At 36.2% G+C, this 17702-nt stretch overlaps 1 protein-coding gene across 3 annotated transcripts in view; it reads right to left on the bottom strand.

Moving 5' to 3' along the window:
* The window catches only part of SCAPER (S-phase cyclin A associated protein in the ER), a 180075-nt gene that overhangs the window by 81777 nt on the left and 80596 nt on the right, over positions 1–17702 (bottom strand). For all 3 annotated transcript variants that reach the window (XM_075099952.1, XM_075099954.1, XM_075099953.1), the window contains exons 21-22: positions 7822–7958; positions 3538–3603 (exon numbers count right to left, since the gene is read on the bottom strand). In XM_075099952.1, coding sequence (XP_074956053.1) covers positions 3538–3603; positions 7822–7958 — 203 coding nt within the window. The remainder of the gene's footprint in view (positions 1–3537; positions 3604–7821; positions 7959–17702) is intronic.

Below are 17702 nucleotides of genomic sequence, written 5' to 3'. Positions count from 1 at the left end.
CTTTTTAATTGTTAAATTCCACAGGCCACTAAGTTAAAAATATCTTCTGTTCATTAGTATACTTCTGCTCCAAGCCAAACACCTCAAACCTTCCTTTGGAATAAACAAAAAAGTACTGGCGTTCGTTTTGACACCAAGAACACATTTAGCACTCTCAGTTTTTACCCACTTCAATCTGTGACATGACTTTTCTCAATAACTTTGCAGATCTCCTGAGAGTGTGTGTCAGATAGCTTTTAAGACTCCTAGTACTGGCAAGAGTTTGCTCTCTCTCAGCCAGGTACAGTAGCAGTTAATATTAGCTCATAGTACAGTACACTGTGTTCTGGCTAAGAAGGCAAGAGTCTATTTTCATAGCTTCTCAATGTAATAATGTTTCAGTCGAGATCTACTGCTGCCTGTTTCTTTCAGCTGATTCTTCCTATTGTTCTTAGTTAAGTAGGATTCTCTACTTAGTTCTGTAAGAAAGGTGTTTTCCCATTAATTTTTCCTATCTGAAGAATAAGCTTTTCCATATAAACAGATATGGTCTGGGCTAAAACTCTTGCTTAATGAAATTTCCTATCCTCTTGTCCTTTCCTTTAAAGACAGAGACAAAACTACCCTTCCCTATCCTTCCTCAATTTTTCAAATGTATAAACAAATTTTAGTAGAAATAAACTGGGCTTCTCGTTGACTCATAGACAGTCCTCTATTTCTTCTTAAAAGGCCAGCTCATACCTGACCTCTCATCACTACCCTATCAATACCAAAGCAGCTTGCAAACATTTGAGCCCCGATGCTTGCTAAAAAGTTGTGTAGTTTTGGAAATAACAGTAACTATCATATTGGAAACTATGTTCAAAAAACTTAGATGCATCTGCTAGATCACCAGATTGGTATATGAAGACTGCAAAAGGTATCTCGCAGAAGATCTATGATGAAAGCAAGCTACACAGTGGCCATCACACTAGTTCACATCTACAAGGATACAGCCCTAACAGAGGCAATAAAGGAGGAAACTAAGAAAGCAGATGGAACAGAAGATTCTGCCTGAAAGCACACTAGCATTTCATTATAAGAATTAAAATGGTAAATTCAGGATCAGTCAAGAGAAGAAAAAAAATAAATCTGAGTTTCTGTTGCACTGCAATTGAGACACAAATGACCAAATTACGTCTCTGATAACCAGAAGTCAGAAAGAAACTAAAGTGGAAGCATTACAGCTTATCAGTATTTTCAGAGTCACTCAAACGCCCTACATTTCTACTTTCTGACAGCTAGTCCCTAATTTTTTATTTTCTGGTAGCAAAGAAAAGCAAAACACAGAAGCTACAAATCTAGAAGTCTTAATCTGCCATGAAACTAATCTTGAAAATTGAAGTGCTGATCATTAAGAAACAGAGCCAACAAGAGAACCTTCTTCCCCAATGTGTTTATGCAGGTGTGCCATCTGGTGGAGATGTTTCATTTTCTTATGTCAAGCCTCAATGATGGATTTTTATTATTTTAAAATACATACTGAGATTTAGCAGCAGGTTTTCAAGCTATTGAAAAGACTACGTGAAACACAAAGCATACAGGCTAGTTGTATATCCAACCAAGGAAGCCCAACAGCAAGGATCTGAACATCTCAAACAACAGTAACTGATAAAAAACGCTACCTAGTTTAGTGACCACAAAACATACAGGGTCTGGTAAAGGTTATTACCTCAGTCTGAAGACAAATATCCCCAACCCGGAAAGCTATCATAATTTTAGGATGAAGGTATGTGAATCCAACTGTTGAGACACCACAACCTCTTGACTGACCTGCCACAAACTTTGTGAGCACAACTTTAAGAAAGGCACACCATCTGCTCAGTATCCTGTCTAACAATGAACTGTAAATGGATGTCTCAGGAACATTAAGAACAGGACAAGCATATGTAATAACATTTACTAATCTGTTTCTTGTTGCCATTTTCAGCTTAGGAATCTCTTGGGCTGGACACAGTTTCCTAGAATTGCAGTAATGCAGGTAAACTTTTAGCCTCTGCACAATTTTTGTCAATGAGTTCCATACATCTAATTGCACATTGCATTAAGAATCACTGTCTTTGGTTTCTTTTGAATCAGGCTCCATCTTCATTCTGTGCTCCCTCATTCTGGTACCAGGAAGGAGAGCAAACAATCGACACCCATATTCTCCATGCTATTTATGACCTTGGAGATCTCTGTAACACATCCCAATTAAAACGTCCTTCCATTATCACATTTTTCTCCAGAATGAGAACTACTAGTTTACTTAATCTCTAATAGAGAAGTTATACCAGCCATTTTTACTGATTTCCTTTTCTGCCTTCTCTGAACCTTTAACAACTCTAGCATATCCTGAGATTAAGAATGAGCACTGCATATAGTATTCAAAAGTTGTAGATGATGCAGGCATTTGTACATAATGACATGCTTTGTTCCGGTTTTGCTCCTTTCTATATAACTTTAACAAAGGATTTCCTTTAACTGCGAAGACTACTGACATGATATTTTCTTGGAACTACCCATCACTCTAAGTTCAAAGCCCACACTCTGTATGTGAAGGTATAATTGAGTTCTGCCTTCCTCCTCCATTGCATAGCACTTAATATGCATTGGATTTCACCTGCCATTTTACTGCCGAGTCACTCATTCACTTCAAAACTATCATTCATTATCAGCTTTCGTCCCTATCCTGAGTATCTTTGCCCCATCATCAAACTGTCACCTTGCTGCTTGCCCTCTTTTTCCAAGCCACTTGTGAATATGTTGAACATCATTGGACTGCAGAACTCTACTGGTAACATCCCTGTCCTGCAAGGACTGATTGTATACTCCGCTTCTTTTCAGTTTTTTAACCGATTTCCACTTACACTACAGCTATATAGTTTCTTTTAAAAGCTTTGGTGAGAGACCTTGTAAAAAGCTTTTTGGAAATCCAAATATTCTGCATCTTTTGCCAACCAGTTTCAATGGAATTGAAAAGAAAAAGTTAAGTGATTTTCAGTTTCAAAATAAGGAGGAGGAATTTGGCAGTGACAGTAGGTCTTGTTTTAATCATGCCATCCACTGTTTTCATCTGTGCCTTATCCTAGACAATAAAAAGGTCTATTCTTTAAAAAGCTCAATCACAGATTAAAACATCTGTGCATTAAAATATCTGTGCTTTCACCATATGAACCTTTCTTTCTGACCAAATAGAGGCCAAACATAAGATTTTCAGTCCCAGAACTCCAGTGCTGAATTTTCACCATCAGTCTTGAACTACAAAGCTGGAACCTTCTTGCTTCCAGGTAAAAAAAGGATAAGCATATGTTCTCTTTATTATTGCATCTTACATGACTTAAGATATACAGTGCCTTCAGAAAAAAATGCATTTATAAGGTCCGACCTTTTGATTAGAAACTGATCTATGATTCAACATTGAGTGGGAACCTTACCACACCTGCTGCACTGGAAATTTCACAAAAGACTACTACTACAGACGGAGGTGTGGGGGAGGGGGGAAGTATATGTCTCAAATATATAAAGTTAAATGCTTACTTGGCTTTAAATGGAGAATCAGAGATGGTGTTTTTTGCTTCCATTAAACTCTCATATTCCTTTGCCCTGGAGGAGAAATTATTCATTATTATTGACTATTGTCTAACATGTACAGTATGTAATACCAACAAGGTAATTCTAACTTTTGGGGTTTTTCTATTTCATAGTAACACATGGCATTTCTGTCAATTCTGCCCTGTCATTAACCATACTGATGCTTATCCATTGGCTATAAACAATTTTAATTAATATCACTACTTTAGAATAATCCAGTACACAAACGTTGTATTTGACTTTCCAAATGGAGGAAAATTGTACAAGTGATATACACAACTGCGCTAGCCTATTACTTATTATAAAATTATCACATTCATTTGATGAAAGTATTAGTAGTTTAGACATGTAGTGCAGATCAGAATATTACCTACATTGCAGAGATTATAATTAACATACTAATAATTTGTCATATTCACAGGTTCATGAGTGTTTTAATGTAACTAATGACTGTATTGTAACACAACAAAGCTTGTTAGGTGTACAGCATAGAAGGAAATACCTCTACATATGACTGTTTTACTGCTGGAAATAGAAACACAAACCTCTTTAGTCCCTTAAAAGTATTATTTACACTGGCCATATGCCAAAAAGTGGGAAGAGGGAGACAGGACTTTTTTTCCCCACTGCTTGTTTTGACTCCAGCCAGCCTATGCCAATAGGTCAAAATCATCACCAGCTCATCAACCAAAACAGATGCGCAGTGGTAACCCTGGAACAACACACACACACAAAGTAAAACTAATCTGGACACTATAGTGATGCAGGAAAAACTCAGTTCTCAGAGACAGGGCCCTGTGATGAAGAAACATCCAGCAGGCAGTAAAAGCATTTAGCTGTTAAAAACATTTGATTAGTTAAAATTGCTTTTTCAATTTTTATTCTGAAATGAAGACTTCACAGATGCAACATGGATCTCTAGGGGCTTCAGGGAGATCTGCTATTCAAGCCTCTTGCAGTTGTGTTCTCAGCTGAACAAGGGACAACATCATTCATGGGTTGGAAAATTCTTCAAAAAAACTGTACACGCACCTGAAGGAAACTTAACTGGCATGCTGGACTAAATCAGTGATTAGGTATGTGATCTTTCTGTCCCTACCAAGAGCACCCATAACAAGCCCCAGAGGAAAGTGCCAAAAGCCCATCAGGACAGAAGTAGAAAAAAAAAATCTGCCTCAGGGCAAATTTCACCCATTAAAAATGGTGTTTCTTATTAATTTTCAAGATATCCTGAATATTAACTGTTGTCAGTTGACATTCTTGCCAACTTCACAAACATCGAATTGTATTTTTCAAAGCTAAGTTTTTTGACAATGGCTTCCAATGGGAAATGTGTTTTATTTTTGCAGTACAGCAATGAAAAAGATTTATTAAAGACTTACTTGCTATTATTTCTCTCAGATACATTGACTAACCGTTTCTTTATGTTCTCTGTTTACCAAGTAGATCAAGTTTTTTTCCAAAGCTACTCAAATTTTCCCTCGGCTTGCTTAACCTATACAACTTAGGCTATGTACAAATATTGCTACATTACTGCTAGGTCTGATTTGTGGATCATTAATAAAGCTATTAATCACAACTGAATTTAGTATTAAACAAGAAGGTGAGATTCCTTTATTAACCTTTTACCTTCTTTCCTGCCTCTTTGCCAGAAACAACACATTAGCTTTGAGTTTCGTACAGACAAGTCAGTCAAACATGAATAATCACCTAAAATATCTGTTACTAAATGAACACGACTGGAGCTCTTTAAATCCATTGCAAGGCATATCTCAACTGCATATGCTTCCTGGCTGGTAACTACACCTCTGTTGCTTGAGGATAGCTTTCATCAAGCCTTCTTTTGCCACACAGGTACCAAAGTATTTTTCTGATAGGAGCTCATACATGTTAACCTGAGATAATTTACCTAGCTATATAGTTGTTATTATAGCACCAGTTTAATGGCTGAGGGTTATGAATATAATTAATAAGACTAACAAAACTACTCAACATATCTAATAATCCATTTATCACAATTTGTCCCTCATTCACCTTTGCCCTTCATTGCTTTGATATTGTAATAGTGATTTAAGATCTAGAAACTCAGGAGAGCAACAGAAACCTATTTGAATGTAGTTACTTTTTTTTTTTTTTTTAATTTAAAATATCACAGCTTCCTAGAAACTGAAATGAATGTGTAATTCCAAGTCTTGAGGTATAAGGGGGTATTTTATATCTTCTTTTTCTAGAGAAAAGGAATAGTTGCAAGTGTGTACTAAAACATGGTTTGTAGATAATCTGCTGGTTAACATCTGTGAAACCATGTGAATTATCAACACCAAATGCTCTTCACCTTCAAACCATCATCAATGAATTAATTATTAAGTACTGCAACTATATATTCCACTTAAGTTTTGAGTTGATTTGGAGCAGTAAACTCTCAGCCTTGTAGTACTGTTCTGATTGTTGGGCAGAAACATAGTAGACGTTACCTAAATTATTTAATTTAGTATTTCATACTGTAATTCTGAGGTTATTGCTTTAATTGCTTTAGCCACATAACTTAAGATAATCCTCTTTCATTTTCTGAACATGGAAAACCTCCCCACCTCACCAGTTACAAGCTCTCATGCAGCAACATCCAGGTGGTATTTGTCATTACTATGCCTAATACTATTACTCAAGTGTCAATTATAGTAACTGTAGAAGACTAGCAAGACTTGCATGGCTAAAGTTACTGTTCCAAACTGATTTCTTCTTTTCTTATCAATATTTTGTTTAAAATTCCATGGAATAACCTTTGCTTCATATGGCTACTGGACATTTTTGTTAGTAAGGTTTTTTGTTTCACTCATGGTGAGATCTTCAATTTTACTCTCGGTTGTCTTCAAGAACAGTACTCCTGTTGAAAAGTTTAGCCTTTAAAACTAAAAACAAGCTTAACGAATATTAATTTCATGTCTTGCCAATATACCTCCTCTTAGAATTTGAAACTTTCACTGTATTTTTCAATCGTATATCACCTTTGTAAAATGATATCCCTTTATTACTGTTTTAATTATAATTTTTGATGATGAATATGCTGATTCACCCAGCAGTCTGACACATAAGAATTCAAAATGTTCTGAGAAAGGTTTTCAACTATCCATGCCAATACTACATTATTATTTGAGCTTGTATTCCTAGGTCTGACAAATCTGTGACTAAATTCAACAGAAACAGCTCCTGAGAATTAAAGTTGGACCCAATAACTGCATTAAATCAACAGGTAATATGAATAACGTTGGATCTTGAGCAATCAGAAGCCTGGAAAAATAGGTTATCCAGTTTCAACAGCATCTTCTAATGTGGTATTCAGATAGTGGATTTGCTCATCCAAAGGGGTAAACAATCAGAAACAGTAATACATTATAAAAGTACTGTGTTTTTGAAGACTAATGTGCCATTACTAGCACTATTATGAGTTAATAAAACAATTAATTTTACTGTAGGTCTAAAAAATCCATTCCAGTGTTCTTCTCTTATTTGTAACCCTTGCTTTAAAACAAGGCAGAGAAAATATGTAACAACGATTCTTACCTTATAAGAAGTATTTTTAAAGATAAATGCAAAAATATGTTATAATGTTCAGTTAAGTATTAACCTCAGCTGGGGACTATTCAGCTATAAAGACTGACACTGCCAGCTTGTGATATAATGATGTCCTGCATATCACATTGATTTGCAGATGTCATTTCTTAGACTAATAACAAATTGCAGATCTGACAACACTCTCTCATTTGAAAGATATTTTTAACTTTTTGTTGTGATAGGCAACAAAAAATGATTAGTTTTAGTCATGGGATTTGACACTACAGCAGGCTGACTTCTATTTGTTGATTACTATTGATTTTTTCCTTGATACTTCATTTAAAAATCAATAGCTAGAAAGAAAAATAGGTATGGTTTACACAAATTTAAACATGCTATTGTATGCTAGAAGAGGCTACAGTTTTGGCAGGGCACTGGTATCCAATTATGGGAAAAGCTCTTAACAGGTGAAACCAAGGGCTCCAGATCGATATTCAGTTTTCTTTCTCAATCAGAGAAAGTGGCCATAAATTAGGCTCATCAGTGTTATTTTCAAGACACTCCCAAAGCAAATAATTTTATATTTTTTTCAGCCTTCCATTGCGCTCGTACTAAAGGACAAAAGGTAAAGTTTAGAACAAAATTTAAAGAAAAAAGTTAAAAAGAAATTTGTACTACCTGGAGTTCATCCGTGCCTTTAACTTTTTGGCTTTCTTTTTAGCTTTTTGTTTCTCCTCTCCATCTTTTAATGCTTCCACAGGAACAGAACTCTCAATCACAATATCCACAATGTACTTTTTTAATGACAGGTGCTCCTGCAGAAGATATGGAAGTAATATTTAATCTTACGGTACACAAGAGAGATTAAAGATTATCTTCCCAGGAAGCAGCAGTGGTAAATATTTAACCAGAGGTTAAGAAACTGAAGAAAAAAAGTAAAATAAATTTTGGAAAAGAGATTATTTCATACTGGAGAGAACACAACACTGGTATTATAAAGAGAAAGGGAGAATTATTGAGAGAAGTAACAGAGAGTAAATTTTGTCCCTCATTTTCAAGAAACTGTTGCATAACAGGAATGAACTCCAAGTTGACATCCTCTCTCTTCTCCAAGCTGCCTTTTATAGCTACATGAAACCAATGCCCTGCCCTACCAACACAAATCGTAATATTAAATGAGCTAATTCTGGTTTATGATTTTAACTCTTCATGAAAACCTAGACTTGTCTTAACTTTTGTTAAAATACATTGAAACTATTCACTACTTACAATGTTACCATTGGGAATATTACTTTTCCTCACACATTAACAAATTTGCATTTAAGTAAAATATTGGTAAAATCTCAATTGCCCACAGAAGAAACACTTTAGTTATGAAATAGTACAGTTTTGACATCATGGCATGCAAGAAAAGGGAGTGTGATTACACCATGTGATTTTAAAGAAACACTTTGTTTCAAGATTTAAAAAAAAATGTTACAAAACATTTCCTGTTTCCTCAGAGGTACTTTGAGTGAAAGTGTAGACTACCCCAACGCAGTTCAAGGCCTACATTTCAAGTAACTCTTCGTAATTTAGAGATGAATTACCAACAAAGCTACTCCCCTAAAGCTGTTCTCATTTTTGATTGACCTATGCTATCCATGAATGGACATGTAGGTGCTTGTAACAACTCCCGTGACCATCGGACTAGCCAGAAACTAACACATGCAAACAACCCCCCCCAAAACACCAAAACCAAACAAAACCCCAAAACACCCCACAGCTGCTAAACTGTTGACTACTTTATTTATCCTTAATTCTCTCATGTTAGAAATTCACTCAAAATACTCTATGCAGCAAGTTAGATTTCAGTGACCAAGAGGGATTTCTACTTGAGTGCCCCTTCTAAACTTACTTTTCAATCGAAATGTGCATTACTGAGTTTAACCTCTTCTGAACTATCAATGTACTTCAGACCCTTGTCCGCACAAGAAACTTACACAAATTTAATCAACACAATTTTAAGTGACCCACTTAAACTGCTACCATGTCCTCAATTAGTCTACTTCAGTTGAAAAATATGTGTAAGCTGATGTTGTACACAATACTGCAATGTCCTTCTTTGATAATAAAAGACTAACAGACACATTCACACTACTGAAATCTCTTGTACAAATACCTCGTTTGCAATGAGTGAACACCATATCTCCATATTGTATTGAGGTGGCTCGTACTACTGGGCTACAAAAGTCAAATGTATCAGGTTTATTTTTACAAATAACAATAAACAACTAGTTTAATGCCAGTTATTAGAATATATTTACCACTTTTTTAATATATTGAGGCTTATTTTATATTTGCTTTCTTACAGAATACTGAACACATTATGAAGCAGAGGTCACCATTGCTTATTAGGATAATTTATCTTTGAAAATTATTAGTGCCACAATCAGATGTGGTTATTCCTTCCTTTTTGGTAAGTATCCCTCCAATTCAAGTAGAAGGTGAAGTGTCAAAAAATTTATAGATAGTATTTTCCAGAAAGCAACCTACATTTTCTTTCACTGATTCAGGAAAATATTATGCCTGTTGAAAACCAAATAAATCTCTGAAATTTCCTGGAAAAAGACTGTTTAGTTTTTGTGAAGTATGATACAACCTAGCTATATATATTTGGTCAAAATAGTAATTGAAATTTCTATCTTAAATCATACGAATGCAAAATGAATGCTGAATTAACATTAGATATGAGAAATCAAGCATAATAATCTAAGCATATTCTAAAAGTAATGCTGACTTTAACTTTGCTACACTGCCTACGCTGTCTAACTCCCAGTACCCCTAAAGACTTTTTCCCACAATGTATTGTCCAAGCCATGGATACAGTAATTCTAACAGCCCCGCCCCCCCCCCCCCCCCCTTAAATATTATCCATTTAATTTTAGCAAGAAGTGCTTAAAGGAAAGCTTTCTTAAGGTATCTGGGAAGGCTGCCCCCTTTCAGCATGATTCAGTAGTATAAGACTAGCAAAATACCCAGTTTTTGATGAGTTGGATCTTAACCAATATGTAGTAGCACAGAACCTAAACCATCCCAATGCTGGTTATGAAAGCTCAGTTCATTTTTGTCTTCTCAGAGAAATGTAGCCCTGAACACCTACTTAAAGAATAGCTTCTCCCTTAAGCTTTATTAAAACAAAACAAAACAAAACAAAACAAAAACAAAAAAACCCACCACCTGGTCATAAGGCTCAAACTTCACAGGAAACTGATGGTTTCATGTTTTTTCAATGGTAAGAAAAGAAAGAACTTCCTCAGAACCGACTATGACACTATTCCTGTTTTGCTACCAGGCTTCAGGGTACTTAACCGGTGACTTTTTGTGGATGCTCAGTTATTACAAAAAGCTATTAATTATTTCAGTGGGATTTCCAAATTGAATTAGTACAATTTAGCATCGTAATTTACTATTAGTTTACCTCATGTCTTACGAGTGAGATGAAGCACCTATAATACACAAAACTAACACAGACTATTGCTATAGTTCTACATCTTTATTCAACAGTGAAACTTGGGTTTTGTTTCATCAGATCTTTGAAGGATATAGTAAATAGTTCAAAGTGATAGCAGAGCAAAATGAAGTTAACACTGCACTTTGAAATGGACACTGCCTTACAAAAGGGGCAGAACATCTCCACCCAGGTGAAGTCAGCCTGCTGTCCTCCTGCTGCATGATGGCAACTGCAAACACTGTATCAGACTTCTGCTAGGCAGAAACGAGTGAGACAAACCTTTGTATCCCCTTAGCAGACACTCATCTTTTTTTCCTAACATATCTGTGGCTTAGCAGATGATTCAGAGAGAACTACAGGGTTCAAAAAGCACATTCATTTATCAGCCTGTGAGGGCCAGAAGAGGTCTTGCTGTCAAGAGCACACAGGATGGTTACAAACCATTTTGTTCACATGAACTCAAGCACCTTCGTGAACGATGTTTCTCAGAGTTCTCAGCTTTCACGGGTGGCAGTTTGGATTAATATCAGACTTCATACATAGAGCTCATTAAAGTAAGACTAGAGTAATAATACCTTGTGTCACAAAAACAGTCACTTTTTGAAGGTACAGATCAAAGCGTAGGATTATCACAGTAGGCAGATCTACACCATTCAGGTGTGAAACAAGTATAACTAATAGCTTGGTATTGAATGACAACTGACATCTGAAGATAGCTGCTGCTACATTATGCTTCAGAGCCGTGTAAAAATATTTCTTCCCATGTTTTATTAAGCTCCTGCTAGCTATCTGAAAAATAAAGGTTTTTAAATCCAGTGAGTCACAATGAAGTACAGTACGTCCAATCCTTTAAATAATTAAATTTGAGATTAATTTTACTTGCACAACCATTGGTTGGACAGGTTAACACACCTAAAAAGTAATTGCTGTAAGTGTATGAAAGCGAATGAAGCTAGTGCAGCATTTAGAAAGTAAACTTGCTTCATCTTCTACACGCTTTTATTTAAGCAATAATTATTGATTTTCAGGTTTTAAAATTTCTAATAAAGGTAATGCAAAATAACTAGGTAATCTATTCAAGTCTTCCTGAAAGCCTTTTACTTTATTAATTTTAATATAAGTAAATGCGAAATGCAGTAAGAATTATTAAGACTAATTTACCCTTTCCACAGAGGCATTGTGGGGTTTGTTTTTATGACAATGTGAAGGGGCATTATTGGCCTGATTCTGTGCTGTTGAGCATATTTTAACTGATAATCACCCCAAACCCTCAAATATTAGTAAACCATAAGATCTTTGGAGACTTTAAGCCATTATAAATTCAAAGCATTATTAAGTAAAGGCTCTTTTCTAGTGAAAGCTTCTGTTATTAAGATCTGTATTCACACCTACCAAAAATGTTCATTGCTGTTTCAGTTTCTATACTAGCGATCTCAACTGTAGCCGCGCCATTTCTCAAATGCTATTTTTAAAGACTTATGTATGACAAAAGACTTACGTAGGACAAAACCAGCAAAATTACTAACACAATACTTCTTATCTCAGGATTAAAATAGCACCAGCTTTGACGGCCATTATGTATCAGATTTCTGACATCATTTTTCATATGTGATAAGTCACCATTTAAGTTGCACAGCTGAGATCAAGTACTTTGCAAAATAAGATATCAACTTTCATGATGGCAGAATCTGTGCCACAAAGAGCAGATAGTCTGAACTACCCTGTGATGTACAGCTGCAAAATACGGAAACAAGAATTGAATGCTGATAGATTTCCTCATGATCATCTGCATATATTGCTCTGTATATTCTCAGATGGTGACGGCTCAGTGATGCATTAGAGCAGAAACACTCCTGCTATTTCTCTCCAGTATTATTTACATGCATTCACCAAAACTAAAGGCTGTTTTTAACAATCACAGGTTGTGCTGGTTTTGGCTGGGCTAAAGTTCGTTTTCTTCACAGGACCTAGAATGGGGCTGTGTTTTGGATTTGTGCTGGAAACACTGTTGATAACACAGGGATGTTTTCGTTATTGCTGAGCAGGGCTTACACAGAGTCAAAGCCTTTTCTGCTTCTCACCCCACCAGCGAGCAGGACGGGGGGGCACAGAGTTGGGGGGGCACAGCTGGGACAGCTGACACCAACTGACCAAGGGATATCCCAATATCCCACACCATATGACATCATGCTCAGCATATAAAGCTGGGGAAGAAGGAGGAAGGGGGGATGTTTGGAGTGATGGTGCTTGTCTTCCCAAGTAACCGTTAGGTGTGATGGAGCCCTGTTTTCCTGCAAATGGCTGAATATCTGCCTGCTGATGGGAAGTAGGGAATGAATTCCTTGTTTTGCTTTGCTTGTGCGTGCAGCTTTTGCTTTACCTATCCAACTCTCTTTATCTCAACCCACAAGTTTTCTCACTTTTACTCTCCCACTGGGAGTTTTCCTGCAAAGGGATGTGAAGAGGCAATCTTCAGTGGGGTATGAAGTGGAGCTGGGGTTTGGCAGGCCACTGGAGGGTTATGCCTGCCTGTCCCCTTCACTGGAGTCTCCTAATGCAGCCTTGAAGGTTTGTGACTGATTGTGGCTTTGGAAGCTGCACCTCAAGATTGATAGCAAAGCCTTGGAGGCAAAGTATGCCCAAGGGTTTTGTGTTTCTCCAAAACGCTTTCACCCCATAGCCCTAGAACAGCCCGCTCAACCCAAAATATATTCACCATTCCCTGTTAGCTGCTTCTTGTGGACACACTGCTCACTCTGTCCTTCTCTCCGTTTTTGATCTTTAAAAATCAAGCCATATAGACTTCTAACAATTTGTACGTAACACTGAAGACATTTTTAGAAAAACTGAAATAGTTTTCCTGTGCAAGTTTCAGTACTTCATTCACAAGCAAGGTGATACGAACTGACATTAATTGCACATGTAAAGCTGTGGCCAAAACAAAGCAGACAAGATAGAAATTATTCACAGAAAATGTCTTTGCTTTTCCTCTCTTCTCCCTCCACCCTCAACTGTGCTTTTAGTCACCCAGAATCCTGAAGCTTTCGAAATACAGATGGGCCTCATCTACAAACTACATGAGAAATCCAAGTTGCTAAAACTCATAAGGTCACCCATGAAGTCACAGTCTTGCTGGTTATTGCCTAGCATTCAACTGCCGAAAACAGAAAAACTACCCAGTTTATCTTGTACCTTGATGGTGATCATTTTTGTTGACTAAGCATTTCTTATAACCAAGTTTTTCTCTGTAGTCTGAATTACACCCCTTATATCACATGTTTATATTACATGGATTACAGCATTACTATCAATATTCTCTGAAATTAGTTTTTCAGACTCCAGAACAAACATAATTCCAAATTTTTTCCATGAAAAGTATAGCACATACTACAAAATGCTGAAATGTCATGCAGTTGAGTACAGTCCACTTTCATTTAGATGAGGAACACCATGCCATAAACTGGATTCTAATCCTCAGTAATCTCTATAAAATACAACAGCTGGAGAATAGATTTCCTAATTTACACCGTCTTCATAAAACACCCATTCACAAGACCAACACTCTTGTCTAGCTCTCCCCATTTAGTGTCCTGATTACAACAACATCCATGTATCAGATCTTGACAGATGAAATGCTGGGTATGTAAGTATTTCTCAAACTAAAACACAAATGCAAAATTATTTTCCTACCCAATCTCTTTGACTATGACACTTGTGGTTCCCTATGTTACACATAAGCTACTGTTCATGTCACTACTCAGCAAACATTTATACTAACATCATGAAATTGTGATGTAAAGTGTACCAAACAATTATTTCTAAAAAAAATCTCCTCATTCTAAAATTAGGAGTGAGCATAACAAAAACACTTATTTCCCTTTCCTTTCTTTCTAAGTAAGCATTGCCTTTTTATGAATTCTGCCTGGGGCAAGATTGCATAGGTAGGTAGGACAACATTGCAGTAAAGCATCTGTATTTCCTCAAACTGAGAAGAGAATCAGAGCCTGGCATTTGTTGCTGTAGGGCAGTCATAACTTAAGATCCTCTGTTCTCTTGTGCACACGTTGCTCCTTGCTGGCCTCTCATGAAGCACAATAGTCCTTCTAATGTGTAGAGGTAACAGCCAGGGAAGGAATGCTCTGAAAATTCTCCAGTCTGAAGCCAGTGAGTCACTGGCAGGAGTGGCCAGGATCATCACCTAGTATATCAAGTATTTTCTGCTGGCTTCCATAAGCTCTGGAGGGTCCTGTGACTACCACAAAACAGCAGTGGAGTGAAATCCTACTGCCTAGCAACAGGGATGTAAAGGCCTGACCTTCCCAATGTATAGTCCATTTTACACAGAGTGTGACACACTGATTAATTAGCTATGTTTCCATTATGTATAAACTAACCAATTCATGTAAGTGGAAAAACCGTCTGGCTATTGGACATTCACCCAAAAGACTGGGCCAAAATTACTTTCTTGGAATCTGAAAAGTTTATAGGGTTTTTTTCCCCCCTCTATTATTTTTCATTTTCATTCCCTCCTGTATTTCTGGATTCTGGCCAGAACTGGAGCAGAAGCAACAGAATACCATAAGACTAGTTATCTTCATTATTTTTATACTCTTTCCAACCTTAAATCCCCGAGTTTGGAAAGAAAAGGCATTCTTCTAAGTTTTCTAACTGAATTCTGCAGACCAAGGCAACTTGAAAATCTGACTAGCTATTTATCTAAATTTGATCTTTAGAACTTCCAAACACTTGTTTTCACTTGTCCTCTCGTATCAGCATTAAAATAAACATGAGGAAGATTATAAGAAATACTTTTAGTAGCTCAAATCACAATAATTGCTGTCATTCATTTACCATTTTAATAATAAAAAATAATAGCAAACAGAGTATTCTGTATAAATGTAAGGTACATAAGCATTATATTCTAACAAATCAACAGGTAACTATTTTGAAGCCTACATGTATCTTCTGGATTAATACCTTTACCTGTTTCAAAATAAACAATATTCTGTAATGGCAGAAAATAATTTTAAAATGTTTTCAATATTTATTACCAACGTCAGGAATAACGGTTTCTTACAGCCCTTAAGTGATTATGTACAAGTATTTGCCAAATTTTGAAGAGGTTTTTTTAAGGTTCAATTCTAAATCATGTTACCACAGGAATATTTGTTCATGATTTTATTACATGTTTCAACAAAACTCCTCAGTATTTTACTTTTTTCCTCTTAGCCTAGGACAATGTTTAATATGGAAAACAGATGCTGAAGCAGACTATGAATTATATCAAATGCAAAATTCAATTTTCAACATTATAACCAATGACAACTTGAAACACAAACTGTCATTAATGCTTAATCATAGAGAGATCACGTTTGTGATAAAATACTGTTATAATACCACAAGTGATGATCCACTCCAAAATATGGAGAAGATTCAAAATAAGGAAGGTATTTACCTGTTACCATTAGAGTTATTGTAAGTGCTTCATTTGTGAAAAATCCAGTTATAAAAACAAATGGATATTCAAATATTATTGTCTCAAAATCAAGATTTTAATTATTCACATTTCTATGCTAGAACATACTTTAGAAGATGAGCAGAGCATTAAAAACTTTTATTATTCATTGAAAACTGAAGACCAACCTTTCATCGTAAAAGTAGTTTTTTCTTCACTTCCTGATTTTAATTAAGACTGAATTTTTTAAATGAGGGACTAATACTGCTTTTGAGCATGTCCAAACTAAATAGTATTCTTACTGCTAATGCCGACTGCACTTTTAGTCACCTTGCTTTTCTGTAAATTCAATACTACAGCCTGCCACCAAGATAAATAGCAAATAATATTCTGCATAGTAGGTGCAGATATTTCTTGGGATTTTTAATATCATTCCCTTTCCCACTTGTCACTCAAGGATGTGCAAACATAAGGCAAAAAACCATAAAGCTGTTTCTTCCACAAGAATGAGAGTTCTGCATACTGGACATGGAAAGCACCACTCTACAGATTAGGGAAGAAAGCTGGAAACACTGACAATATCATCTGGCTGCAAGGGCAAGCAAGAGAGAATGGGAAATGAGAGTGCAGTTGGTCCTGCCAGCAGTTTTTCTTACTGTCTGTGAATATTCAAGATATCCAAACTAAAAGAAGGAAGGGGGCAACTGTTGACAACAATCTATCACAATTAAAGACACAGCCAATAAACAATTAATCATGTACATCTTTGCCAGGAAAAACAACAGTTCACAATATGTTAGAGGTAAGAATTTACGGCTGTGCAAAGTACAAAAAAGTAAAATTGATGTGTAGAGTACTGAGAGACCTTCTGCAAACCGCATTGTGGATTAAACTTTATAATTACATGATCATTCATGACAGATTCTTCTAGGACAAATGTATTCACAGCAAAATAACAAGGCCAGAGTTCCTGTAATTGTTGGATACCTGTGGTACTTTCGACATGAAACATCCATAAACAAAAAACGGACCACAGATGCTTGGCCTAATTCCATTCCTCTAGCAACACACAATCCCTCTCTAAAAAATATCCTCCCTTCCTCACAAAAAAAAAAATTGAATAAAGCAAACTCCTGAGGCTTTACTGGGATGGGGAGTTCTTGAGTATAGGTGATTTACAGGTTGCTTCCACTGAGCAATAGAGAAGAAAAATGGGCTACTGTTGGAAAACTATAACCAGATGCCAAGAAAAAAATGAATTCACAATGAAGTCTATATTCTGTAACTCTGCAGATAAAAAACAGGAATATTGTTCAACATACGACCAAACCGTATGCACTACTGTATTACCCAGAAATGACTTCAGTATTATATACCACTAGAGCTGAGTCAAGATCATTTCCTTGTACTGTAATAGACAGAACTCATCATTCAAGTTTTCAAAAGAGACGGGAGTGCTAACATACACCGGAATAAGACCAAGCCCACAAGTGTCAGGAACACGGAGTTTGTAGCCAAAAAAAAAATAAAAACAAACCAAATCCACATGAAAGCCTTAGTTCAGAGCCTTGAATAATCAAACACAAGAGAAGAGCTTAAAGCTGAATGCTA

Source organism: Phalacrocorax aristotelis, chromosome 7, assembly GCF_949628215.1.
Source record: "Phalacrocorax aristotelis chromosome 7, bGulAri2.1, whole genome shotgun sequence".
In the NCBI taxonomy this organism is placed as follows: Eukaryota; Metazoa; Chordata; class Aves; order Suliformes; family Phalacrocoracidae; genus Phalacrocorax; species Phalacrocorax aristotelis.
The sequence above is the reverse complement of the archived record's forward strand: the minus strand, read 5'-3'. Positions and strand labels throughout refer to the sequence as shown.